Raw genomic sequence first — 27,064 nt, 5'->3', positions numbered from 1 at the left:
GCTCCCACATACGCATAGCCTCCGCCATTATCAGTATCGATTTTCAAATTATATCTGACAGACATAATATTACTCTGTCAAATTATTTACAAGTTTCTAAGCACTCATTTTCAATTTCTGCATTTATCTCCTCGCACTGGTACCAATCCAGGACCATACTTCTGAGTAACACTGCCTCTCATCTCAACCCAAATATCCACCTCCAGCCTGTCACCAGCATCAAAAACAATCCTCTCCATAGAAGAACCAGGAAGACACAGAATGGCATATGCTATGGTTAGTGAAAAGCCACTTGGGGTACATACACAACTGCCATCTATATATTTCTAATTCATGGAAACCGATCCTTTTTCATAAGCTACTCACCAATCTAATACACGTTCAGGTTTACTAGAGTAACATGGTATAGGAGTCTCACATATGCCTTTCACTCTGAAACCTCTCATTTTTGGGGGGTAGTTAAATCTCTTATTCTGATTCTTCATTATTTACATAATAAAGACCCATTTAAATGCACACGCAGTACGCCCTCCTGAAGCCAGCAGGAGGTGAACATGAAGATCTGAGACCAAACTTCTCTGTATGTGTGCAAAGCGTGTTTCCATTGTGCAATCACTTTACAAATAAGAAATAAATACTGGGTTTATAAGACTTGGAAGAAAAAGGTTTATGGCTTTGACTGTTTTCCATTACTGGAAAATTTACATGCTGAAAAGTAGCAAAAACCAGTGTAAAAGAATAAACAGTGGGTGCACTTCAAGGGCTTGTTTCTTTCAAAGATCAGGAGTAAAATTGGGTTTTATTAGCTGTTTCATTAAGTTTTACTTTGAAGAAAAACAAACACTGAAGGCATATGTGCAACATCTGATGAAAACGGATTTTATTCTAAACAGTCTCTCTACAAAACTCATTAATGTAACATTAAATGTGAAGACTTGTCTAGCAATTTTAGGATAATTTTACATTTTAGTTTATTTATAATTTCTGACACAGTTTATTTAACATACTCTAATCTTTATTTTTTTATTTTTTATTTTTTATTTTTTAAAGATTTTATTTATTTATGTGACAGAGAGACAGCCAGCGAGAGAGGGAACACAGCAGGGGGAGTGGGAGAGGAAGAAGCAGGCTCATAGCGGAGGAGCCTGATGTGGGACTCGATCCCGGAATGCCGGGATCACACCCTGAGCCGAAGGCAGACGCTTTAACGACTGCGCTACCCAGGCGCCCCAACATACTCTAATCTTTAAATCACCATGTGTACTAAACTAATATATTAAATCTGTCTTTTCAATGACATTTTGCAATAAATATCTACAGCAGCTGTTAAAAGCAATTAGTATATGAAGTTTGTATCACATTTAACACCTAAAGTAAGATAATACAGCTGTATATTGATAACTTGGAAAATTCATGAAAGCAGATCAGTTCTTCTTAATCGAACTCCTAATTATAAATATTTTCCTTATACAACAAGATGCTACAAGCATACTTTTTAAGAAACATTTAAATTTATGTGCTATTATAATCCAATATCTGGAATCTAAGCATCTAATGTATCAAAGTATTAAGTAAAAGTAAATACTTTTTTCCTCAGAGCAAATTTAAACATGCTGGGTATTCATCATATTCCCCTGGAAGAATTTACTCAAATCATATTTTTCCATTTCAAACCTAAACGTTGATAAGAAACAACTAACGATTGTTAGTAGGAAAACAATACATATATCCTAGTTCCATTGTGGGGGTTACATAATAGTGTGAAACTCTGGTATGGAGCAGATTAAACTTCAGCTTCAAACTAAGTGAGTGAATCACATATTAAGCTGCAGGTTAGGGGTTAAGATGGTCGTCTTTGGAAGCAGACACACCTTGGTTCCAATCTTGACCCTGCCTCTTACAGAAAGACTGTGTAACAGTGACTGGACAAGTCTCTCTCTCTTTTTTTTTAAGAATTTATTTATTTATTTGACAGACAGACAGCCAGCGAGAGAGGGAACACAAGCAGGGGGAGTGGGAGAGGAAGAAGCAGGCTCCCAGCGGAGGAGCCTGATGTGGGGCTCGATCCCAAAACGCTGGGATCACACCCTGAGCCGAAGGCAGATGCTTAATGACTGAGCCACCCAGGCGCCCCTGGACAAGTCTCTTAACTTCTCTAAGCCTACACATCTCATCTGAAGTAGAAATAATAATACTAATTCATAGGGATATTGCAGAAATTAAATGAAATCAGGTATATGTAAATAATGGCACAGTGATGACGCTTTGAAAACGGACCTTCCTTCTTTAAAAAAAATTATTTTTAATCAAAATAATATAACACATAGTTTTAAAAAGTCAAACAGCACTAAAATGCATATATATATACATAACAAAAATCAGCAGCCCTTTCTTACCCCTCCCCACACTCTGGTCAGTCTACCTAGAGGCAACCATTTGCAACTTTCCTTGTTATATCTTCTACTATTCATCTCCAAATTTCATACGTTTTATGTATACAGTTTTCTCCTGATAGATCAAATTCAGGGTGACCCTCAAACTAAAAAACCACAATCATTAAAAAATGATTCCTGTTAAACTTATAATCAGAAAGAACATATAGAAGAAACAGACTCTATATTAGGAGCCCATGTAGTCCAAATCAGTTGTAACCTGTGATTAAAGGGTCTCTACTCCTCAGAGCACAAATATGAAATTTTTCCCCAATAACTGCTCTTAACTCTCTTATATGGTATCTCCTTTCCCACCGGTTAAGTGTGGCAGACTGACCGCATTAATGACCCCAATTTTTCAAGCTTCACCATATCCTTGCCCTTTGGTAGTGCTTTCCCACAGTGCCTCTGAGTTTGGCCTCCAAGAAAAGTTTAAATACAAGTTTTAAAGAGTGCTTGAGTGTTTCTACTTCCCGTTTTCGGACCCCAATCACCACCATTCAGAACAAGCTCAGGCTAGCCTCCTGGAACAGAGAACTAAGTCAAATCATCCCAAATGAGGCTCTTAGACAAGACAGCTCGCAGCCAACACTGATCTGACTGTAGATACATACACAAACCCTGCAGACGTCAACTAAGCCTGTCACAGATCAGCAGAATGGTCTAGCTAATTTATAAGCTTCTTAGAAATAACAAATGGTTGTTTTAAACCACTAAGTTTTATAATGGTTGATTATGCAGCAATACCTTACTGATACGTTAAGGATCCTTAAACAACTCAGTACACACTATAACTTTTTAGGCACTTTCAGTTATTAAAACTCTATCCTTCAGACAATTGGAACTAAATCTTATTATTATTATTGTTATTTTGAAGCCTTCAGACTCAAAATCAATTTGAAGCTCTTTTCTCCCTGTGGTTCAACCCACACTCTCTGCAGCTTGGAATGGAGAAGCGAAGCACGATCTTACTAAGAGGAAACTGCTGTCCCTCACTACTTCCTCCGGGAGCCCATGACTTGAGAATTGGAAGTAGGAAGGACAATTATGCCCTTGCTTAACTGGATAGAGTCACAGTACCCTCTTTGCTGTTTGCTGTTGTTTCTCTGGCTGACACGGACTGGGTGTCAGTGTCCCTGCTTCTGGCAGGCACGCAGCTGCCAGCTCCTTCAAGGGGTGGTTGTATGGGCTTTTCAGAAGATCATGCAGGGAAACCACCCCCTGGACATTTACTGATATAGGCAGTGACCATGTACCCTCTACCCCTGCAGAGGTCCCTTTACCTCCTGGATTGAGCAGGACAACGGAAAAATAGGCCAAGCCTAGCTACTCTCTGGAGTGAATACATTAAACAGATTAAACAGTGTCCTCTCCCCCCGTACTATCACTCTCAATTCTATTTAGCCGTGTTTCACTGGAAAAGGGCAGACCAGCCAGTTCAATGTGAAGCAAATGTCCAAGTAGGCAACAAAATGACCCTCCTGACTTGAGGGCATCCCATACTCTTTACAAACGGTTTCTTGGACAAGGAAAGGAAGGCTTTGGGAGGGGGAGGAATCATTCCCCATCACAGACTCTGCACTTCTCCTCTGCTGAATCCTATTCTCATATTGGGATGGGGTTGGGGATCCCAGTTCTTCAGGAATGGTTCCTCAGAACAATCTCTACAGGCAGGTTTCTGGTCCCAGTGGCTAGTAGATTATTCATAGCAATCCAAATATAGAAAATTAGTTACTCAGGCTATTTTGTCTTCAGCTTAAGGCCTTAGCTGCAATTCTGGAAAAAGATAAAAAGGTCCCACTCAACACACTGTTACATGGTTATTTTTAAATCTAAAGTATGCATTAAATTCCACTATACTGCATATCATTATAGAAAAATTCCATTTTTACAGAAATGCCAGTTTTATTAAAAAGACTGCCCTGAAGAGGTTATTTGAATGATACTTATTAACTTTTTATGTAAATTTTATGGTGTTTTCATGGATTCTAATTCACCAATTAAGGGATAAAAGAACATCGGCATTTTTTAAAATTTCTCATAATTTTTCAAATAAAACGTTTCACCTAATAAAGTTCTTCGGACAAATTGTGAATTTTATTTTTTACAGAAAATCAGATAATCATTCATTTGACAAGTATTTGTTTGTGTACCTACTTCATACGTGGTGATATTCTAGGGGCGTTGGGCTTATCAGCAAACTAAACAAAGATCTCTGTCCTTATAGACTAAGCTGGGAAAGAGAGACATTAAACAATAAACATAATTTAAAAAGTAAATTACAGAGCATGTTGGAAGGTAAATAATAGTATAAGAAAAAAAAACATGGAGGGAAGTCAGGAGTGAGGCTGGCAGGTAGGGAGACCAAGTGGTTCAACATGTTGAAAAGGGTGGTAGAAAAGCTTCAGTAAGAAGGTGATGTGTGAATGAACACATGAAGGATGGGGGGTGGTGAAAGGTGGGCAGTCAGCCATATCTGGAAGAAGAATGGTCTACACAGACGGGCCAGCCAATTTAGAGGCCTCGGGCAGGAATGTTTGTCTAGTGTTTCTCTAGTGCGTTTGAGGAACAGCAAGGAAGTCGGTGTGCCTGGATGGTTGTGAATGAAAGGAAGGGAAATAGGAGGTGAAGTCAGAAGAGTATTAAGGAGGGTAAAGAAGGAGCAGATCACATGGTTTATAGTCTATTATAAATGATTTTGGGGAATCTGGGTGGTTCAGTCGGTTGAATGTTTGACTCTTGATTTCTGCTGAGGTCATGATCTCATGGTCCTGGGATCAAACCCCATTTTGGGGCTTCACACTTAGCAGGGAGTCTGCTAGAGGATTCTCTCTCCCTCTCACGCTGCTCTTCCCCCGGCTCGTGCTTACATGCACTCTCTCTCTCTCTAAAATAAATAAATAAATCTTTTAAAAATAATAAATAAATGTTTTGGCTTTTACTTAGAGTTGAGAAGTGATGCGATATAACTTACATTTTAAAAGGGTTTTCCATCAGAAGGCAAGGGTGGAAGCAGGCAGATAGGAAGGTAATCCTAGTAAAAGTTGATGGTCGTTTACACTAGTGTGGTAGCAAGAGGAGATGATGAGAAATGGTCTGATCCTAGATATTTTGAAGGTGGAGGCAACAGGATGACCTACTGGACTGATTGTGTGGTCTGAGAGGAATAGAGAAGGTAAGGATGACTCCAGTAGCTTGAACAATTGGAAAGATGGAGTAGCCATCAATGGAGAGAAGATTAGTTTGGGTGGTAGTGGGTGAGTAAGTTTGGGAGGGGAAAGATTCAGAGTTTAATTTTGGACATGCTGACTTCAGGATCTAAGAGGAGACATTAAAGTAGAAATGTCAAGTAAGAAGTTGGACTGATGAATCTAGAATTCAAGAGAGAAGTCTGGACAGGCAATATACATTTGGGAGTAATTAGCATTTGATGCAATTTAAATGATGACCTCCAGGTTCAGGAGAATAGCTAAGAGAATAAGACAGTCCTTGGTGTGATCCCCTCCTGCATGGCTGTTCTGTGGAACAGTAGTCATTTATCCCCATCTGCCTTCTCTCCCACCTAAGTGCATGCCACCACGCCACGAAGATTTGACAGACATGGACATGAGCCCCCTGAAGCCCCAGAACTATCTTTTCGGTTGTGAACTAAAGGCTGACAAAGATTATCACTTTAAAGTGGATAATGATGAAAATGAGCAGCAGTTATCTTTAAGAATGGTCAGTGTAGGGGCTGGTGCAAAGGATGAATTGCACACTGTTGCAGCAGATGCAATGAACTACAAAGGCAGTCCAATTAAAGTCACACTGCAACTTTGAAAATGTCCGTACAGCCTACAGTTTCCCTTGGTAGCTTTGCAATAACACCACCTGTGGTCTTTCAGTTGAAATGTGGTTCAGGGCCTGTGCATATCAGTGGACAGCACTCAGTAGCTGTGGAGGAAGATGCGGAGTCAGAAGAGGAAGAGGAAGAAACTCCTTAGTATATCTGGAAAGCATTCTGCCCCTGGAAGGGGTAGCAAGGTTCCAAAGTAAAACTTGCTGCTGATGAAGACGATGATGATGATGATAATGATGATCATTCTGACAATGAGGAAGCTGAAGAAATGTTCCAGTAAAGAAATCTACATGAGATACTCCAGCCAAAAATGTACAAAAATCAAACCAGAACGGAAAAGGGTCAAAACCATCAACACCAAGATCAAAGAATCTTTCGAAAAACAGGAAAAGACTCCCAAAACACCAAAAGGCCCTAGTTCTGTAGAAGACATTAAAGAAAAGAGCAAGCAAGTATAGAAAACGGTGGTCCTTTTCCCAAAGCGGAAGCCAAGTTCATCAATTACATGAAGGATTGCTTCTGGATGACTGACCAAAAGGCTACTGAAGATCTCCAGCAGAGGACGAAGTCTCTTCAAGAAAATAGTTTAAACAGTTTGTTAAAATTTTCCATCTTCTTTCATTTCTGTAACAGTTGATATCTGGCTATCCCTTTTATAATGAAAGTAAGAACTTTCTCTACTGTGTCTGATAAATGTCCAGGTTCCAATGCCAAGAATGTGTTGTCTAAAATGCCTGTTTAGTTTTTAAAGATGGAACTCAACCCTTTGCTTGGTTTTAAGTATGTATGGAATGTTATAATAAGACTTAGTAGCAGCGGTGGTCAGAGAATGGAATGGTGGGGAGACAAAAATATACATGCACAATAAACTCAGTATTTTAATAAAGTGAAAAAAGAAGAAGAAAAAAATAAGACATAGACAGCATGGTTGCTACTATTACGAGGTTGTAGAGAATAGAAAAACAACAACAAAGGAGACTGAAAAGGAGTGAAGAGTAATATAGGAGGTAAACCAAGACAGTGAAAAGACCAAATGAATTAAGTATAACCAGAACAGAATGATAAATCCTGTCAAAAACTACTAAAAGATCAAATAATTTACTAATGAGCTTAGCAGTAACGAACTTAGAGTTCACTGATGACATTACATAATATCGTATCCAATGGCTCATTCCACTAAAAAGGAATTTTGCTATTTAATAAAGATTCTTCTAAAACAAATAGGTTTTTAAACACTGCTCAATGACCCACTTATTTCAAACAATACATTATACAATGAAATGGAATACAATGACATGTATTTATACAAATAACAAACCTGGCAGAACTCCTTGCAACTTACATGATTTTAACTCAATTAAACAAATGCATATAGAGTGCTTATCGTGCTAAGCACCAAGGATACAGAAGTGAGGATACAGAAACAAACTCCTGGCAGTCAAGCTTTCAGACTACTATGGGGAATCAGGCAAGTATACAGATAATCACCATATAGAATTGTGCATCAATTATATGGAAATAGAAGGGGGCATCTGAGCTAAACGTGGGGGTCAGGGTTGCCTATCTGAAGGAGGTGATGCTTAAATTTAATCTTGGAAAAATACGCAGTGACTATGTGCAAAGGACTTAACCGTACAAGTCACAAAAAAGGTACCAAACAACTAATAAACAAGTGAAAATACATTCAAATGAACTAGTTTTTACGAAAATGCAAATTAAAGTCACCACGTGGTCTCAGAAAGCAGGACTTCAAATCTTCATCTTCAAAAAACAACTTTGAAACTATTCAAAATTGCTTAACAACCACCATTTCAGGAATCTGACAATCAACCAAAGTCAAATAACACATTAAGAAGCACTTATTCATGAAACCCTGTTGAGATTCGCTTACAAACAGTAAGAATCTGTGGCACTCCTGCCTTCGGTGACTGCCCTCCTTCCTAGTGGTCTGGGTGGGTGTTCTCCCTGGACTACAGCTAGGACAGCTCTAAGGCCAGAGAGGCTCAAATGATCCGGAGCTGAAGATGAAAGAAAATATGCCATTCAGCAGTGTCTCCAGTAAAAGTAGCAATCTCAGTAGCAAGTCTGAGGTAGCCATCCCAGTTAGGAGAAGCAACCAACTAGCAACACGACCAGAAAGATAATAGAAAGATTCTAGTAATGAGACACCCACAGAGGGACTTGAACTCTGCAGACAACCCTGGCTGCCTTCCACCTGCATGCCTGCCAGGCTATCTTCATGTCCTAGGCTAATGGTGGGGCTACACACATGCACAGAGGACACAGAAGAAACTAGAAGTCAAGGCAGACTAGAAGCCTGCCTGTACACTGAATGTGCTCCCCAGCCCACATACAGATCCTTCCAGTGGGTGGAAATCTTACTCCACCCTTCACTCTCTGGGTGTTGGAGCATAACTCTGACCAACCATAGACCATGAAGCTATACCTAAATGTAATGTTGAAAGAAAGAAGCAAGACTCAAAAGAGTACACCTTTTTTAGGCATGAACTATGTATGCTTAGCTAAGGAGCCAGAACTATATCCTGAAGTAAAGAAGAATCACTGAAGGATTTAACCAGTGAGTAATAGATTGGAATTCCATGTTATAAGATCATTTTGGTGGGACAGAAGGCAGGTTGGCAGAGGGCAAGATCAGACACAGAAAGCAGAAATAACAACCTAAACCTAGACAGTGGTAATGGAAAGGAGAGCAGAGGATGAAGAGGTGAGTCAGTATGAAAGATGTTTAAAGGGGGAATAAGCTAATGGAATGATCCATTAGGTTTAGGTATTGAGGAGACAGAGGAATGTGAAAGCCTTCAGGTTCATGGCCTGAGCCAGAAGGATGGTGAAACTACCTACTCAAAGAGTTCAAATGAGGAGGTTGAAACATGATGAGCTGAGTTTTGATTACATTGAGCTCAAGGTTCACAGAACTCTAATCTGTGAGACTGCTTACGTCACTAAACATGGGACCATAGTGGTCCAAAAACCTGAGCTCTTGCTCCAGTTCTAGCTCAAACTTGGGCAGGTCAATTGTTATTTCGGTGCCAAAGTCTATCACTTATTCAAGTTATCTTCATAAAAAGTGAAGAAAATAAGACCGCCCTATATACTTATAGAGTGTCACGAGCATAAAAAGAATGCTGTAAAATAAGAATACCTTTGATTGCGGCTATAGCACACAATTTATCCTGGAAATTGTAACTAATAATATGACCAAAATGAAGCCACAAATACTGGAAAAGAAACCATATTTCCACTATGTCATACGACATGGAAAGCACCAAAGAATAATTTGTAAAAGTACTAGAAGTAGAAGACAATTCACTTAGTAACCAATTCCAAAAGATACCTAGCAAAATCAATCTTTAAAGTGAAAACTTGGGAAGCCCGGGTGGCTCAGTCAGTTAAGCATCTGCCTTCGGCTCAGGTCAAGATTCCAGGGTCCTGGGATCAAGTCTCACATCGGGCTCCTTGCTCAGCAGGGAGCCTGCGTCTCCCTCTGCCTGCCACTCCCCCTGCTTGTGCACGCTCTCTCTCTCTTGCTCTCTCCCTCTCTGACAAATAAATAAATAAATAAATAAATAAATAAATAAATAAATAAAACCTAATAAAGTGAAAACTTATTGGGGCGCCTGGGTGGCTCAGTCAGTTAAGTGACCAACTCTTGATTTCATCTCAGGTCATGATCTCAGGGTTGTGAGATTGAGCCCTGCTTCAGGCTCCGTGCTGGGCCTGGAGCCTGCTTGAGATTCTACTCTCCCTCTCTCTCTGCTCTGTACCCCCCACCACCTCGCCTCTCTCCCTCTCTTAAAAAAAAAAAAAAATTTTTAAATAAAGTGAAAACTTGTTTTCCTAAAAGGTAAGACAATGTTATAGATATGTAATTTCACTCCAAATTTATAAATTTAAAAGAATAATCATTAAAACCCCAATTGGGAAATAGATATATGAGGCAAATTCACCAAAACAACCACGACTATACTAGGGTAGTATGATTTTTTATTATTTTTTTCCCTATATTTTTACAAATATCCATGATCATAATACTATTGTCTGTAGTTGAAGGTCTTTTCCAAGGCTTTGGAAATAAGCATTTTTCAAGTTCAAGTGCCAAGTTAAAAATAACCCATAATAGGTCAGAGCACATAGGTGAATTATTTAATGAGAGAGAATGGCTCCCCACCCAGTAAGATTTGACTGTAATCTGGTAGCAACCAAAAGAGAGGCTAGCCAGTCATTAAAATTTTAAAAAAAGAGAGAAAGAGATCAGTGAAGGAAACACTGGCAGTATCCATTGCACAGTTCAAGCAAGAGATTCTTACCCTACAAACCTAAAATTGTAACTTCTCCTCAATGGTAAGACTACCCCTCTTACAGACCAAGATGTATGCCACTCTCAGATTATGCCACTAAATATCTCAGTTTTACAACTACACATAAGAATTTGTACTTACTCTGTGCTCATACGATTGTGATTGGCCTATATACAAAGCAAAAATGAATCATCATGACAGGAGCATTCTGGATCACTTGACAATTTTGTTTATTATAAATTAATAAATTAGACTCTATATACTCTCTCTCTCTGTATCCCTCTGTCCCCCCTCTTTCTCCCTCCCTCTCTCTCTTTTATCTCCCTCTCCCTCTCTCTCTATATATATATTTGAGATAGAGTCTGCCACCCTGCCCAGTAAACCCAAACGTCAGTTAGCCAAGAATGTGCTTTTAATTGTTAAGCAGCAAAATTACTATCACTATTTAAATTTTAATTTATAAATTTGTAAGGTATTATAGCATTTCTTTCTCTGATACTCTAGATAATCTTTAAAAGTGATATTCAAAAATATTTAATTCACAAGTGATACAACCTGTTCTTCTTGAAATGACTGCTTACGATTTGCATATGCTTAAGTGACAAATCATATCATAACACACAATAAATTATGAATGAAAAATCTAGTGTAACGGACTATGATTCAATGTTTATTACAAAAACACAGCATGGTGCTCCAAGTGCATTTTTCTCCTAATCTCCAAAGATAAACTAAAAAAAAAAATCTATTTTAGTCTAATCAAGAGACTATATCAATACAATATATTTAATCTTTATCTAGTGACATTTGGGCCCAGAAATATTTCATTAACCCACAGTGGATGGCTTAAACAAATACAGCATTACACCAAAATTTAATAGAAGTGACATGCTCACAACTTCCCTAAAAACGATCATTAATATAGTGGCATATAATTTTTTAAATAAGCTAGAGGAAAAATAAGAAAAGTTAACCAAAAATTAAGTATTTCAAACCAATAAATGTATTTATGTTACCCACATAAAGAAACATGATATCTAAGAAACCTGTGAAAAATGTCCTTTTAGAAAACCTTAAAATTGTCATTTAACTTTAGCAAAGAATCTAAGCATATTACGTACACAGACAAAAAAATGGATGCATAACATTTCACTTTTGAAATTAAAATCATTAATTCCAACAATTCAATGTATAAATATCACAAAAGTGAATGGATATGCAAAGTAACTGTACTTAAAATACTAATTCCATTATTTACTCTCTGATTTGATTATGTTTCTGATAGAAATATCTAGTTGGGTTTATATATTATCAGCAAATTTGAGACATAGTGAAGAACTAGTCTTCTCAGATATACATGGAAAGCATTTTTAATCCTCTTTAATAATAATGTGCTTTAGAAATAAAAGAAGTGAAATTTCTTAACAGAATGAGGCTATGCAATTCAAGATGTCATCATCTCAGAAATTCAATCCCAATTCTCTGTTTAGCTCTCTACTTCATAAAACCCAAATCAAAATTTGTAGAAATAATAGATAAACTTGGAAGACACTATGCTAAGTGAAAGAAGCCAATCGCTAAAAGATAAATGCTGTATGATTTCACTTATATGAGATACCTAGAATAATCAAATTCAGACAGACAGTAAGTAAAATGGTGATTGCTAGAGGCTGAGAGGAGGGAGCAATGGGAATACCCATTAGTATTTAAGGGCTACAAAGTTTCGATTTTGCAATATGAAAAGAGTTCTGGAACAATGTACTTAATTCTATTGAACATACACTTAAAAATGGTTAAGATGTTAAATTATATGTTATGTGTCTTTTACCATAATTTTAAAGATTTTATTTATTTATTTATTTATTTATTTATTTACTTGAGAGAGAGAGAGAGAGTGAGTGCATGAATTGGGGAAGGGACAGAGAGAGGAAGAAGAACACACCCTGCTGAGCAGGGAGCCCCACTCGGGGCTCTATCCCAGGACCCCCGATATCATGACCTGAGCCAAAGTAAGACACTTAACCAACTGAGCCACCCAGGCATCCAGCCATAATTTAAAAAATAAATTTAAAAATTGTAGAAATAAAAAAATCACAGAAATAATTTGTCTTTGAATCTTTTCCTGAGTTCATTCATTAATTTTAATATATAATGAGAAATAAATTTAGAGTGCACTTGAAGTACCATAATTTTAAGACAGGGGGAAAAAAGAAAGCCAAGTTAATTATATTGAGATATGTTATATCACTTTATATATGGTAGAGATGCTTTAAAACAGTGAGAGCTAGGTGATAGGCACATGTGAATCCTTTATACTATTCTCTTTACTTTTGTACATGTGAAATTTTTTTATAAGACATTTAAAATAAAGACAGCGGTGCAAATAAGCAAAGTGTGAAATTCAGGAGGGCAGCAGGATTGATGGGAACAGCAAGGTGGGTCTTCTACCAAGACAGTGTCAAAAGATGGAATAAAGTAAAATACTGAAATATTTTTTAAAATATGAATTTGATATATTTTTTAAAATTTTTAAAATTTTAAAAATATGAATTTGATATAATTAGAATAATGGTGAAGGGTTTTCAGGAAAAGCAATGTGAATTTAACCAGAAAGACTACTGAAAGGAAAGAATTTAAAAATCAACTTAAATTTCTAAGAATAAAATGAAATTGTAAAATTTTACTCTATCTAAATTAGGAAATAAGCCCTTTGAATCAGCTGTTCCTAAGCTGTAAAGAGAGTAATCAAAATATTTCTGGTGTGTTGCTATGTAAATTTCAAAATATAATCAAGTAGGTTTAACTAAAGATGGAATTAATTTGGGGGGGGGACTTGAATTCTTCTTTAACAATAACATACAAAATAATCTAATATTAACTGTATAAAATCCAATTTCAATATTTGTGGACTATTTTGTTTACAGTATCTGTGTATCTCTCTTCCTATTTTTGCTACACAAAAGTGAGAGAAGAAAGTTGAAAACCCATGGGAAATTATTGTATCAATAACCTATGAAAGGTCAAATCACAGAACTGAGGCCCTAAACTAATATATTCATATCTAGTAAGTAAAACCAAAAAATTTAGGGGCGCCTGGTGGCACAGTCATTAAGCGTCTAATTCGGCTCGGGGCATGATCCCGGCGTTCTGGGATCAAGCCCCACATCAGGCTCCTCCACTAGGAGCCTGCTTCTTCCTCTCACACCCCCCCTGCTGTGTTCCCTCTCTCGCTGGCTGTCTCTCTGTCAAATAAATAAATAAAATCTTAAAAAAAAAAAAAATTTAGAAGGCAAGTTGCTTTGAAGTTTTAAACTCTGCACAAATCACCAAAGGGGATCTAAATCTAAAATAAGGCTAAGAACATTTGTAATTATTAATAAAGTTTACGGTAAAGCATAAATTATGACAAGATACAAGAAAAGGAACCATATATGTGACATACATAAAAGTAAAGAGAAAAACACCAAATTCAAACCTATATACGCATTACCCATATTCAATACATAACAAGATTTTGCCGTTTTGCTTCTTCTATCCCTGATTTGTTTTTTATTTTGTTAAGATAAATTGGTGTCATCTTACACTTTACTCCATAATCAAATATCCCTAATTGTCTTTAAAAAGGTCTTTTATAGTTGATTTGAGTTAGGATCCAAATAAAGTTCACAAATTACAGTAGGTTATGTCTCTTGAATTTCTTTTAATCTAGAGAAGTGCTGCTCAAAATATGGTCTGAACTGTTGCCAGTTCAAGAAGTAATCGTTGTCAGTCCAAACATTATTACCGGTCCTCAAACTCTTTGTTATAGGTCAATAAGATAAATTCAGAAAAGAAGAGTAAGGACTTAGAAACTTCCATAGGACGTTGACACTGTCAAAACATCCAAGTGCATGGTCAGTGGACCTATGACCCTGAATTAAGGGAGGTCGTCACCCTCCCATGGTGATTCACATATGACCTGAGCTGCACCCTAGGACCACCTACTGGTCACTGCCCAGAAAGGATTTTTTTTTTTTTTTTTCAGAGAGTGGTGTAGGGGGCAGGAGCCAGAGGGAGAGGGAAAGAGAGAATGTAAAGCAGGCTCCATGCTCAGCACAGAGCCCGACATGGGGTTCAATCTCTACCCTGAGATCATGACCTGAGCTGAAATCAAGAGTCGGTTGCTCAACTGACTGAGCCACCCAAGCACCCTGAGAAAGCATACTTTAAAAACAAAACAGGATTGGTCCTCAATACCAGATAGTTAGAGATGCAATCCTCTCCTCACTTCTTTACCCAACCATTAACTTTTTAAGGAAATTGTGTCAGTTGTCCTTTAGACTTCTGTATTTCTCTATTTGTTTCCTGTGGTGTCAATTAACTTGGTTCTCTATCACTTGACTTCCTTAATGGATTCTATTCAGGCTCAACATTTTGGGCAAGCATATTTCATGGATTGTACTCTGTGATTCATATTATAAAACTTCAGCAAGTATATAATATCTGGATGTACTATTTTTAGTAATGCCATGATTAATCACTAGGTTCAGGTGATGATAGTTCAATCCCTCCTTTGTAAATTCCCCATCAACCTTTCACCTAATAGTTTCAACCACTGATTACTGTCACCTAATCCATTTCATTAGGGACTGAAAAGTAGTGATTTTCTAATTCTACAATCCTTTCCATGTTTATCAGTTGGAATTCTGGGGGGGGAAGTTCCCTTTACCAAATTAGTCTATTTAGTTACCATGAAATACAGATAATACAGGAAATGTAAGACAAATGCTTATTTCTTTCCTTTTGATTAACAATTTTCAAACCAAAAATATTCAATGAGTTAGGTTGGGAGACTCTTCCATTCCACTCTCTCCTGTGTTTGTTCATTCTCTCTCTCTCTCTCTCTCTCTAACATTACAAACTGATGGGTTTTTAAGATATTTGTATTTCAGAGGTACCTGGATGGCTCAGTCAGTTAAGTGGCTGCCCTCAGCTCAGGTCCTGATCTCAGAATCCTGGGATCAAGCCCCACATCAGGCTCCCTGCTCAGCAGGAAATCTGTTTCTCCCTCTCCCTCTGCTCCTCCCCACCACCCCCTCCGTGTGCGTGCCCACACACTCTCACTCACTCACTCTCAAATAAACAAAGAAAATCTTTATAAAATGCTTTCATTACATGCATTCATTGTTGTTTGCTATCTTTCACTCTTCTTCATATCCTGGAGGACTCAGAATAATACACTAAGGACCAGCACAGTATATTTGGTGGTAAATTTTCACAGAGCTTTCTGAAAACTTAACTACAATTTCATTTATAGCATTATTTCTAAAATAAAAGACACTGAAAATTTCAAACAACCCACTAAAAATTGCAACCATAATATGGCTTTCCAAGTGCCAGAAACTGTGCTAAACTCTTTGAATGTAAATCCCATTTAATCTACACAACTACCATGTTGTATGGTGGGTATTATTTTATTCCTATTTTATAGTTAAAAAAATGAAGTTTAGAGACCTTAAGTAACTTGTGCAAAATCCACCTTGTAAATGAGCAAGGATTTGTAGCTACGTCTAACTCTGAAGTCCATGCTCTTAACGAATATCTTTAATATCTAACAGACCACTATGTTAAACAAAGGCTCTCAACGAGAGTATACCACCTTCCTGAGGGGTATTTCTAAACAAACCTGAAGGTATGAGTGACAAATGTGTACTCTTTAAAGGAGGCTCTATATAGAGAGATAAACAAGATTCTTTTTAAAAATAACTTTCAGAAAAAAATAATAATAAATAAATTTCAGGGGCAGAGGGAGGCATTACAAAGGTATAAAGCCACCTTTCTGGGGTAATGGATATGCTCACCGTCTTCACTGTAGTGAGGGCACACCATGTGCAGCTTGTTGTTCCCCAATTATACCTTAAGACAACTATTTTTTAATAAAATAAAAATAGATTTCTGGAGCCTATAAAGTAAAACAACAGTATAAGTATTCTCTCCAAACAGTCCCACAAAAAGACTGAGATAAAGACTGAAGGTTTGAAGGGAATAACCAAGTGACTGATTCATGATTTCCTTCATTAAAGTGGTACAGCGCTGCAGAAATTAAGTGGCAAAATACTAACCTACCAAAATTCACAAGAGAGGTATCTGCCTTGCCAAGAGCCCCCTTTACTAATTCAGATCAACAGCAGGCACTGAAGCAGGGCTGGGTGAGAAACCACAGTTATACCACACACATGACCAATTCCAGAAATCATCAACTGACCGCTCATATCCCACACATTATTCATCACTAGCATGTTGGTTTGGGTCCTATTTCTGAAGAATGTTTTTTAAGTAGTTGCCAATATTTGAAAATTTAGAGATTTCTCCCCCTGCCCCAATCTTTTGGGGGGGATCTTCACTTTTCTTGAAAGGTCTGGTAACCCTTGGGTCATTCCAAGGGCAAGAGGACAAGCAGTCTGCTCAGCACAGGCCTTAGGACTCAGTGCCCATATTGTCTTGGACCTGGCAGCTTGATCCATTTATGTTACCATGCCTGGACTCCAAGGCTTTTGAGTTTGTAGTCCTTGCCCTAAGGTACAAAGATTTTCTCTGAACAGGGCTTTGTTTTGTTCTGGTACTATCTATGGGCTCACCTCCACATTTAAACACAAACAAACAAACTGCCCTTAGTTAGAGGTGCAATTCTAACTCTGAAGGGTAGGTAACTTTCCTAACTGAGCAGGCAGTGGCAACAAACAAGAAGCCAAACATAGCCATACCACTCCCTGAAGCAGAGGCCAGACAAGAATAAAAACAAATCCTGGAAACTAATTCTTGGCACACTAGTTTCAACAAATTCAGTGAAGAAATTTCTAACAGATATTTCTATTATTATGAATCTCCCTCCTGGAGACCTTCCCCAGCATCCCCCAACATGCACGTGCATGTGTATGTGCGTGAGTGTGTGAGAGAGAGCGCACACACACACACACACACACACACACACACACACGTGCACACACAGTCCCATCTCCCTCCCCAACCTTTTTCTCCCCCATTCTACTAGGTCACTGATATAGTAACTGGAGTATCTATTATTCTACCTCCACCTTAAGACAAAAGAAAATTTCTTTTTTTAAAAAAATTTGTGGAAAGAAAAGGAGAAGTTCCTCAGGAATAAGCATACAAATTATTACAGGTCAAAAGGGCTCAGAAACCTACATTCATTCAATGAATAAACAGCCAACATTTTTAAAAAATCATTATTTATCAGAAACATTGATATTAAAGTCAGGATGGGGACGCCTGGGTAGCTCAGCCAGTTAAGCAGCTGCCTTCAACTCAGGTCATGATCCTAAGGTCCTGGGATCAGGTCCCACATTGGGCTCCTTGCTCAGCAGGGAGCCTGCTTCTCCCTCTACCTGCTTCTCCCCCTCACTTGTGGGCTCTCTCTCTCTCTCTCTGACAAGGAAAGAAAGAAAGGGAAGGAAGGGAAGGAAGGGAAGAAAAGGAAGGGAAGGGAAGGGAAGGGAAGGGAAGGGAAGGGAAGGGAAGAGGAAGGAAGGAAGGAAGGAAGGAAGGAAGGAAGGAAGGAAGGAAGGAAGGGGAAAGATAGTAAAGAAAAGAAAAAAAGAAAAGAAAAGAAAGAAAGGAGGAAGGAAGGGAAGGAGGAAGGGAGGGAGAAAAAATCGGGATGAAGACAATAAAAGATGAATAAAGAAGAATAAAAACTCAAACACAATAGCAAACAAAATTATAAAATATTCAGGAAAAAGATTAATAAAAGGTGCTAATAATAAAGTCATGTTATCCCGGAGCAGGAGATGCCTTAGGGGCTTATGAACTGTCCAATCACTAACTTAAAGAGTGGGGCTGGCGTCTCCCATGACACTTCCCCACTCCCACCCCATGAAAGTTTAGCTGGCACGTGACCTGAAGGGAAATCACGGCTTCTCTCTCCGGTGACACTGTGGATTGGATCAAGACCTGCATTTCCCTGGCCTACTTCTGAATCATAGGAATCAGCTCAAAAGAATTCACATTTCTCAGAGTTCATATAGCAAACAGAGCCAATAAGCAGAAAATTGGGAATCACCACTTTTTTAGGCATCAGATTAAGATATCAAGTAGAGAAAATTCATCCTCTCAGGAAATTATCTCAAGGAACTCTTAAAGAGCTTTTGGCAGAGAATCCTTACTAAGTGTATGTGTGGAAATAGATGAGTCCATAGACCTTTTACATTATTATTACTGAATAGAACCAAAAGAAAGATTGTTTTAGAATGTGTTTACATTATTAAGAAATTTCCGATTATGGGGCGCCTGGGTGGCACAGCGGTTAAGCGTCTGCCTTCGGCTCAGGGCGTGATCCCAGCGTTATGGGATCGAGCCCCACATCGGGCTCCTCCGCTGTGAGCCTGCTTCTTCCTCTCCCACTCCCCCTGCTTGTGTTCCCTCTCTCGCTGGCTGTCTCTATCTCTGTCAAATAAATAAATAAAATCTTTAAAAAAAAAAAAAAGAAATTTCCGATTAATTCATTCCTCAAGATTTCAGACTTTGTGATTGTTTGACTATGGTTTGGTTTCAGGATTATCTTTTCACTCTCTGGACAAAAGTACTTTCTTAAGAAAATTAATAGCGTAAATAAATGGTTTGAAGCACAACAGAAGCATCTGCTTACATTCAGATAATTAATACGCTAAGCATTCTTATCTATTAAATTAAAGCAGGTTACCTAAGGACTTTTCTAGATAATACTTCATTAGCCTAATTATAAGGAGTATATATAGTTGAAACAATAAAATGGACATCTGTTTTAAAACATTCTTCAATTTAAGCCTTTTACTAAATCAAACTCGCTTTCATACATTAGTTTCAATTACTGAGGTTTTATATAGCAAGGAAAAAAAAACTTTATTAAAATAGAAAATAAAAGTTTCTGTTCTTACCTTCGAAGTTCTCCATTCCCAACCATCACCTATCTGCTGTGAATGTTTGATGAATTCTGCACAAAAACTCTGGAATGTTTTTTCTCCGAAGAACTCATCTTCTTCCATACTAGATGATAACTGCAATATAAAAACTAAGCATAAGCATGAGCTGTAGAATGAATGCTAAAAGGAATTCTGCTAAATCACTTACTTCTTTAAACAAACCAAACTTTGGGACGTAGAATGGAAAATATCCTCAGAGCCATTCCAAAAAAGCACTATGTTTCCACCTTTCTCACCCTATCCCCATTTTTTAATCAGAAAGAAAATGTGATCAACATGAACACTTAAAACCTAGATTTATAACAAATACACATCTATGGTTCAAAAAGTTAAATCTGTCCATAATTTAGCTTCAAGAGCTTAATTTTATCTCGCTTCTTCTAAGCTAATGCTTCCAAACAATCTCTTCAGAGCTTCCTTCTCTACTTTCCACCTTATTTAGCTCTTATGTAGATAAGGGTGGCAGTGGTTAGTAGAGCTGAGCTGTTCTTCACACTTTATTAGAGTTCAACTCACTATCAAGTGATTTTCTAAAGCCTGAGAAGTTTGGTTTTTCAAGGTATAAGGTTATGATTACTGAGTAATCACCTACTCTATTGAATCTACAAATTTAACAAATCAAGGAATAGCCACATATTTCTTATATAAATCTGTCCAAAACATGAACCATTGTTTATAAAAAGAGAATTTTAGAGCCAGAAGGAAACAGGTAAATTATATAGTTCAAGACCTTTGATGAGAAAAGTTAGACCAAGTGAATCCCCAACATTCTCCTCATTGGTGATGAGCATGATCAGGGAAATTAGCACTTGTTGATTGCTTACTAGCTCAAGCACTATGCTAAACACTTTACATCCCCGTTTAACCCTCTCACAACCCAAAGACTGTTGTTATCCCCATTCCCCAAATGAATAAGAGAAAGTAATCTACTCAAGAAATGCAAATGAGAAAGGATTCGAACCCCAGTTTGGCTCCAAGGCCAATGACCTATCTATACTACCTGATTCTCAGTACAGTGTTCTTTCTAATTATTCAAATTTAGTATGACCTATAAAAGAATTTGTTCATTCATCCAAGAAACACACACTGAATATCTACAGTAGGTATTGTGCATAGGTGAAGGTTAGATACACAAAATGAAATATATATATATATATATATATATATATATATATATATATATATAGTCCTTGCCTTGTAAGAGCTCACATTGTGATGAAGGGAGATAAGCAATAAAGTCATTACAGTAGAAACTCTCTTAACCAACATCCATTCAACCAACTTGCCAAGTTAACCGACATAATATCCATTCCCTCGGTAAACACTGATGTCTACAATATGCTGATCATGAGCACCTCTGCTCCCGTCAGTTGAGTTTATATTCACAAACCACATCTGTATATTATAAATACATGCTTTAATTAAATGCTACACACACCAAACCAATAAAATACAAGAAAAAAAAACCCTGTTATTTCTATTAATTAATGCCTTGGAAAGACTTTATAAAGGTAAGTTTCCATATGAAAAACTATTATTGAAGTAGGTCAATGCACCTGAAAAGATTGGTGGGGGAAAACCCATACAAATCTAGGATTCCATGCTCAGATTGCTACACAAATAGCTTGAGTTTTTTCTTTTAAATAGCTTGGAAATCTAGAGGATGCATTCTGGGTTCAGAGTATTCATGAAGGAATAAAGAATTCCATTCAAGCGCACATACTCAAAATCCCTCGGTCATACATGAGATAATTGACAAAGGAATGTATTTCTGCTCTTAAGTTGAAATAAAATGTTTCATGTCTGCATGTATTTTTTTTAACTCTAGCTTTAATCAACTTTTTCAATTAATTGCTCAACTCTCAATCCTGACAGCATTGGAAAACAGGACTTCCATTTAAAGTATATACAAATGATGGAATCCCTTACCAAGTGGGGAGAGTGTGCAAAGGCATGTGGGGTGGGCATGAAGATGAATCTTTAAGGTATATAAGAGTTTTTGTAGCGCAGATTGTCACTAGGTAAAGCACAAGAGTTAGAACAGTGGTCCAAGAACGGAGGACGGTATGAGCAAAGGCAAGTTAGGGTGTAGAGAACTCCAAGTCTGATCTTAACAAACGTGATGCAGAAAGTGTAGGTAGATATAGTCTAGTCACATGCAAGTTAAACTCGTCTGCCCTCTATTGGAGCACAATGGCAGAGGTAAGGTTTCAAACGTACAAGACTGAAGAGTAATAAACTTTTTGAAGGGAGACTTATGTGCCACACAAGAGTTTGGACTGGAAGGTTGTTGTGATTACTGTTGGCAGTACTCAGGTCCCCAGGTATAGGAACCAGCAGGGAGCTGCACTGAGCACACGAGCAAAATTGAGGTTTTGCTGGATTGATTCTGTGGAAGGATAAAGGTAGAAGAAGAAATAAAATATGCTAGGGAGCATAGCTCAGAGTTCCAGATTAGGTAGGAAAGTAAAGACACCAAGAGAAGACTGAAGGGGCTGGGAAAACATGATAGTATCAAAGAATATTAGATACTAAAAATGGCTAAGAACAACCATAGTGAAAGGAAGGAAAGGGAAGACCAGAAGACATTGAGACTGGAGAACTTCAGGAGGTCTCAGCGAGTATATAAAGTATATAAACTTACAGATAAAAGTCACTGGAGCTCAGGAAGTTTAGAAAAATATGAGGCTTATGTTTGCTGTTTTCCACATGGATGCTGAAGTCACTCAGAATTATCTGGAGAGTTGGTGGGGGTGGAGTGCTCTTTAAAGAAGATGGAAGATCAAATAAGAGATTTGTAAATGACAAGGGACAAATGGTAGAAGATGGAAGAGGACAGAGATGATAAGCGATACATGGCGTATAATGCTGAATCCATCAAGAATAATCACTAATAGGGGCGCCTGGGTGGCACAGCGGTTAAGCGTCTGCCTTCGGCTCAGGGCGTGATCCTGGCGTTATGGGATTGAGCCCCACATCAGGCTCCTCCGCTATGAGCCTGCTTCTTCCTCTCCCACTCCCCCTGCTTGTGTTCCCTCTCTTGCTGGCTGTCTCTCTCTCTCTGTCAAATAAATAAATAAAATCTTTAAAAAAAAAAAAAAAGAATAATCACTAATAAACTAATACAAGTGATCCTAATGAGCCAAAACACAGCCTTGGATTCCTTCTCAAGATGGTGCTAAAAGCAGCCACCACCAGGAAAATAGGGATATGTGACACTACCAGTGAATATGTGAGGAAAAAACCTAGCTTGCCATATCTGGTAGAGCTGAATTTCATAGGATATAAAATTCCTCAAAAGACCTTCAAATGAGCCCCAAAGGAGCAGGGATATTTACATGAGGCCAAAGAAGCAGTAACCTAAAATTCGCTCTGGGGAAGTGGGGGCTCCCAGCAATCTCCATACCCTAAAATTTGTAGGGTGGAGGAAGGAGCAGCTTCCACTTAAAGAGTTCAGTTTTTGTTTCTTGTTTTTTGTTTCAAAGCCAAATTTCCTTTGAAACTAGTTAGTGGAAGTACTGACCTGTGAAGATGTTAACGCCATGTGAGATGTGGAAACTGATCCACACTATATCCACTCGCCACACCCACCCTGGAGATTCACAATATACACTGTGATGGAAATCAGGGTTTCCTGACTCTTTTGACCATAAAATTCTTTTTCTGGGAACACTTAACTTACTCCACAGAATGCAGTAAAGACAATAATGGTTTAAGGATTAGGTAAATTTGTTTGCTAGGGATGTGTGCTCCTGAGATCACAATGGAAAATCTGAGAGGGTAGGAGAACAGTGGGAGAACAGGTTTGGGAAAAGAAAGCACCAAGTGCAGGAATTCTAAGTATATAAGAGACAATAAAATGCAGGGGCCTCTACTGAGGCAGTCATCTAACGTTTCAGGTATGTGAAAGAGATCTACGGGTTACACACCGAATCCTCGTTAAGTGCAGACACAAGTTGAGAAAGCGACACCTAAGAAGATACTAAAAGGAAGAACAGAAGCTAATTTAGCAAAGTAAGGAGGCAAAGGAATAGAATGCACAAAAATCTGAATATAAGGGAAGGTCCAGTAATCAAAGAACTCCTGCTTGACTGAAATACAGAGGCAGAGGAAGGGTATTAGGAGAACCAGTGCTGATGAGGAAGGAGAGCCTACTAGCCTGAAGGTTTTGACAGTGGGAGTAAACTGATCAGATTTGCGTTCTGGCTTCCAGTGGAGACTACAGGTCTTGCCTGACTAGACGAACACCTGTTAGAAATCTCTTCCAATAATCCAGGAAAGACAAAATGATTCCAAACAGAGCCAAAGACTGGAAGTAGGGTAGAAGAGGGAGGGATTCAAAAGACATTTTGATAGTGTACTCATTACAACTGGTGGATCTTGATATGTGAGGGATCTGTGAAAGAAAAGATTCAAGAAAGATTCCCTGCTCTTTGCTGTAGGTGGTGGTGCACTGAGCAAGAACAGGTTTGGGGAGTGAGCTGGACTTAATTTCATCTTATTGATTTTGAGTTTGAAACATCTGTGGAATACCCATGTGAAGAGAATCTAGCAGGCATTTTGAGATATATCTGGAACTCAGAAAGAAAGAGAAATCTGGGCCGGAAATATTGATTCTAAATCAACAATATATATAACAGAACACATTTGATCACTCAGGGAGAGGATACAGAAGTAGACTAGGAAAACCAAAATGGAGCAGTCAGAAAATTAGTTTTTCTAACTATACAACGACCCTGACATATATTGAGAGATACTAAATCAAATGAAAATTGAATTTAATTCATAAAAAAAGACTAGTACATTTTGGCATATTTTATAAATTCCAAACAAACCCCTACTTAACAACAAAATTAAACTAAAGTAAAAACATTCCATTCCCAAAACTCCCCGGGTTACTTGAGGTTTACTGAACTATTCAAAATGTTAGTCGAAACATAAAATTTCACTCAATAGCCATAGTTTATCTAATTAACAGCACTGTGCCACTAACAAGATGACAGCACATCAAAGCACTAATTAATATTTGGTTGAATACTTTAAAAATTATCTAAGGACTGGGCTTTGCTGAAGGATGTTACATATAATAATATAAACAGGCTTGATTACAAAATTAGGAACTATATTATATTAAAATGATATCCATCTTAATTTGAATCATCGTAATATGCCATAATGAAATATCACTGAATAATTATTGTCTCTTTGCTCAAGTAAGAATATTTCAACTCATTAAAAATGAAAATATAATACAATCAACATTTTCATATGTACTTTTCAATATATAATACAATATATAACACTCTCTCGTCCTCTACCAAATTCACAGACAGAATTAGAGGCAGAAATTAGACTATTAGAACTTCCTACTATGAAATGGCTGAAATTACAGTCAAAAATGGAAATAACTTGGGATGTCAGGGTGGCTCAGTCGGTTAAGCATCCGCCTTCGGCTCAGGTCATGATCCCAGGGTCCTGGGATCCAGCCCCACATTGGGCTCCTTGCTCAGCAGGGAGCCTGCTTCTCCCTCTGCTCCTCTCCCTGCTTGTGCTCTCTCTCTCAAATAAAGGAATAAAATCTTTTTTTAAAAATGGAAATAACCACAACTGCAGTTTAAGCAAAAGCGGCAAGAATTTATTTTGCAAATGTAAAATCCCTTAGACCTGCCTCCATTTCCAGACTTAAGCTATCTTAAATTCAGACTAGAGATGACAACAGAACACAAGTGAACTTTCAGTAAAAAGACTAATTTCAATTCTCATCTCATCCTAAACAATGAACCTCTCATTTTTTATTATAAGTAAAACTTAGAAATGAGTTCGAGCTCTTTCATGCCATAAAATATAAGTTGTTAATGCATCTGTTTTGCTTGAGCCTTACCCCTGCTGGAAAGCTATTCGATTTTTTTCTCAAGCTCAAACAATCAAAACCTTCTTTTAACTGCTTCAGCAGAGGCTAAAGCTTGGGAAGGTAGAATATTTTTCTCCCCACCAAGTGAAAGCAGTCTTTCTAAACTAGAGGTTAGCCCTAAGACTAGACACTGTGAAGCTTATTCTGCTGCTACTAATTATCTTTTCAGAAAATAGCCCCAGTAAATTCTAATACTGTGTATAATCATTGTTCAAAGTATCCTTTTTAGTTAAAAACAATTTTTTTCACTACCGTTCTCCACTTTTTTTATGTGCTTTTTAATCTAATGTGTGGGGAACTGGTTCTTTGTGTTTATTTAATTTTATTTTATTTTTGGTCAGAGATACTTCCTTTTTTTAAATATTTTTATTTATTTGTCAGAGAGAGAGAGAGGCAGGCAGAGGGAGAAGCAGGCTCCCTACTGAACAAGGAGCCCGATGCAGGACTCGATCCCAGGACCCTGAGATCATGACCTGAGCCAAAAGCAGACACTTACCCAACTGAGCAACCCAGGCATCCCAGTCAGAGACACTTCATTTGATGAACCTATAAATCAGTATACACCAGAATCATAGTGAGACTAAAACACTTAAAGAAATATAAATTTCCCCAGAATTTAAGATCACTTACAAAAAACATGCTTATCACAGAATATACTATGAATACCTTTAAACATTAAAGATTATTTTTAACTAATAAAAGTAGGCAATTTCCTCTGCATTTGTCCCTCCCTGTAACAATTTCACGTTATTATAAATTTAGACCTTTCCTAAAAAACAAACAAACAAAAACAGCAATTACTAGCTAGGGAGGTAAACTGAACCCAGTACCTTTATGAGAATTTGTCTTGAATTCATTTAGATAACCGCTTACCTAGCAGGGTCTTTAGGCAGTGGTCCTCAAATTTCAGAGAGGAAAGAAGCAGCCAGGGTACAAATTCAAATGTGGAATCTAAGGCCCAGGCCAGAGAGATTACCTGATTCTGAAGCCCCCCAAACAAACATTTGTAATTAGCACCACACATACTTTTGAGGAAGGATCGTGCTAGGAAACTGAGACAAAAGATGGATTGTTTCGATAGGGCTAGTGAATGACCTGCATTTCAAGGCATTTGACCGCCTGGGTGGGGCACAGCAGGAACAGACCCAGTAATCCAATAAACAGCACAGGGAAGAAGCAATGGGAGAAAGTTGGGCTCAGTCTCGACAGCAACTAACCAGTAAGCTCAGCACTCTCTCCTTGCCTTCCCAGTGAAATACATATTGCAAATAAAGTTTAAACAGGATACAACATTATACCTGGACTGGAACTGAAGAAGGTTAATTGGTAGCTTGAGGCTTGTTGCAGCCTCTGCAGCAGGAGGTCCAGTTAGGAAGAGCATAGAAAGGCATCTCATTCTACCCCATTCTACATTTCCTTCAAACAAAGGACCCTGAGGTGCCCCCTCCACTACTGGCTTCCAAGTCCATTGCTAATTCTCTTTCAAGGCAGTTCTCTCTCAATAATAAAATGTTCATGGCCAGAAATAGGAGGCGAAGCCAAGTGGAGCAATGCATACTACACTGTAAAGTCAGCAACAGGAGGCTGTGGGAACAGGATGCGCCCTC

General features: G+C 38.0%; 1 protein-coding gene and 1 pseudogene across 8 annotated transcripts in view; one reads left to right on the top strand and one right to left on the bottom strand.

The window, feature by feature from the left end:
• Window positions 1–27,064, bottom strand: part of ATG10 (autophagy related 10) — a 450,669-nt gene that overhangs the window by 245,351 nt on the left and 178,254 nt on the right. For all 8 annotated transcript variants that reach the window (XM_057307382.1, XM_057307381.1, XM_057307388.1 and 5 more), the window contains one exon: window positions 19,502–19,621. In XM_057307382.1, coding sequence (XP_057163365.1) covers window positions 19,502–19,621 — 120 coding nt within the window. The remainder of the gene's footprint in view (window positions 1–19,501; window positions 19,622–27,064) is intronic.
• LOC123001034 (nucleophosmin-like) lies at window positions 6,036–6,907 on the top strand (annotated as a pseudogene).

The sequence above is a fragment of the Ursus arctos genome, unplaced genomic scaffold (assembly GCF_023065955.2).
Source record: "Ursus arctos isolate Adak ecotype North America unplaced genomic scaffold, UrsArc2.0 scaffold_5, whole genome shotgun sequence".
Lineage (NCBI taxonomy): Eukaryota > Metazoa > Chordata > Mammalia > Carnivora > Ursidae > Ursus > Ursus arctos.
The sequence above is the reverse complement of the archived record's forward strand: the minus strand, read 5'-3'. Positions and strand labels throughout refer to the sequence as shown.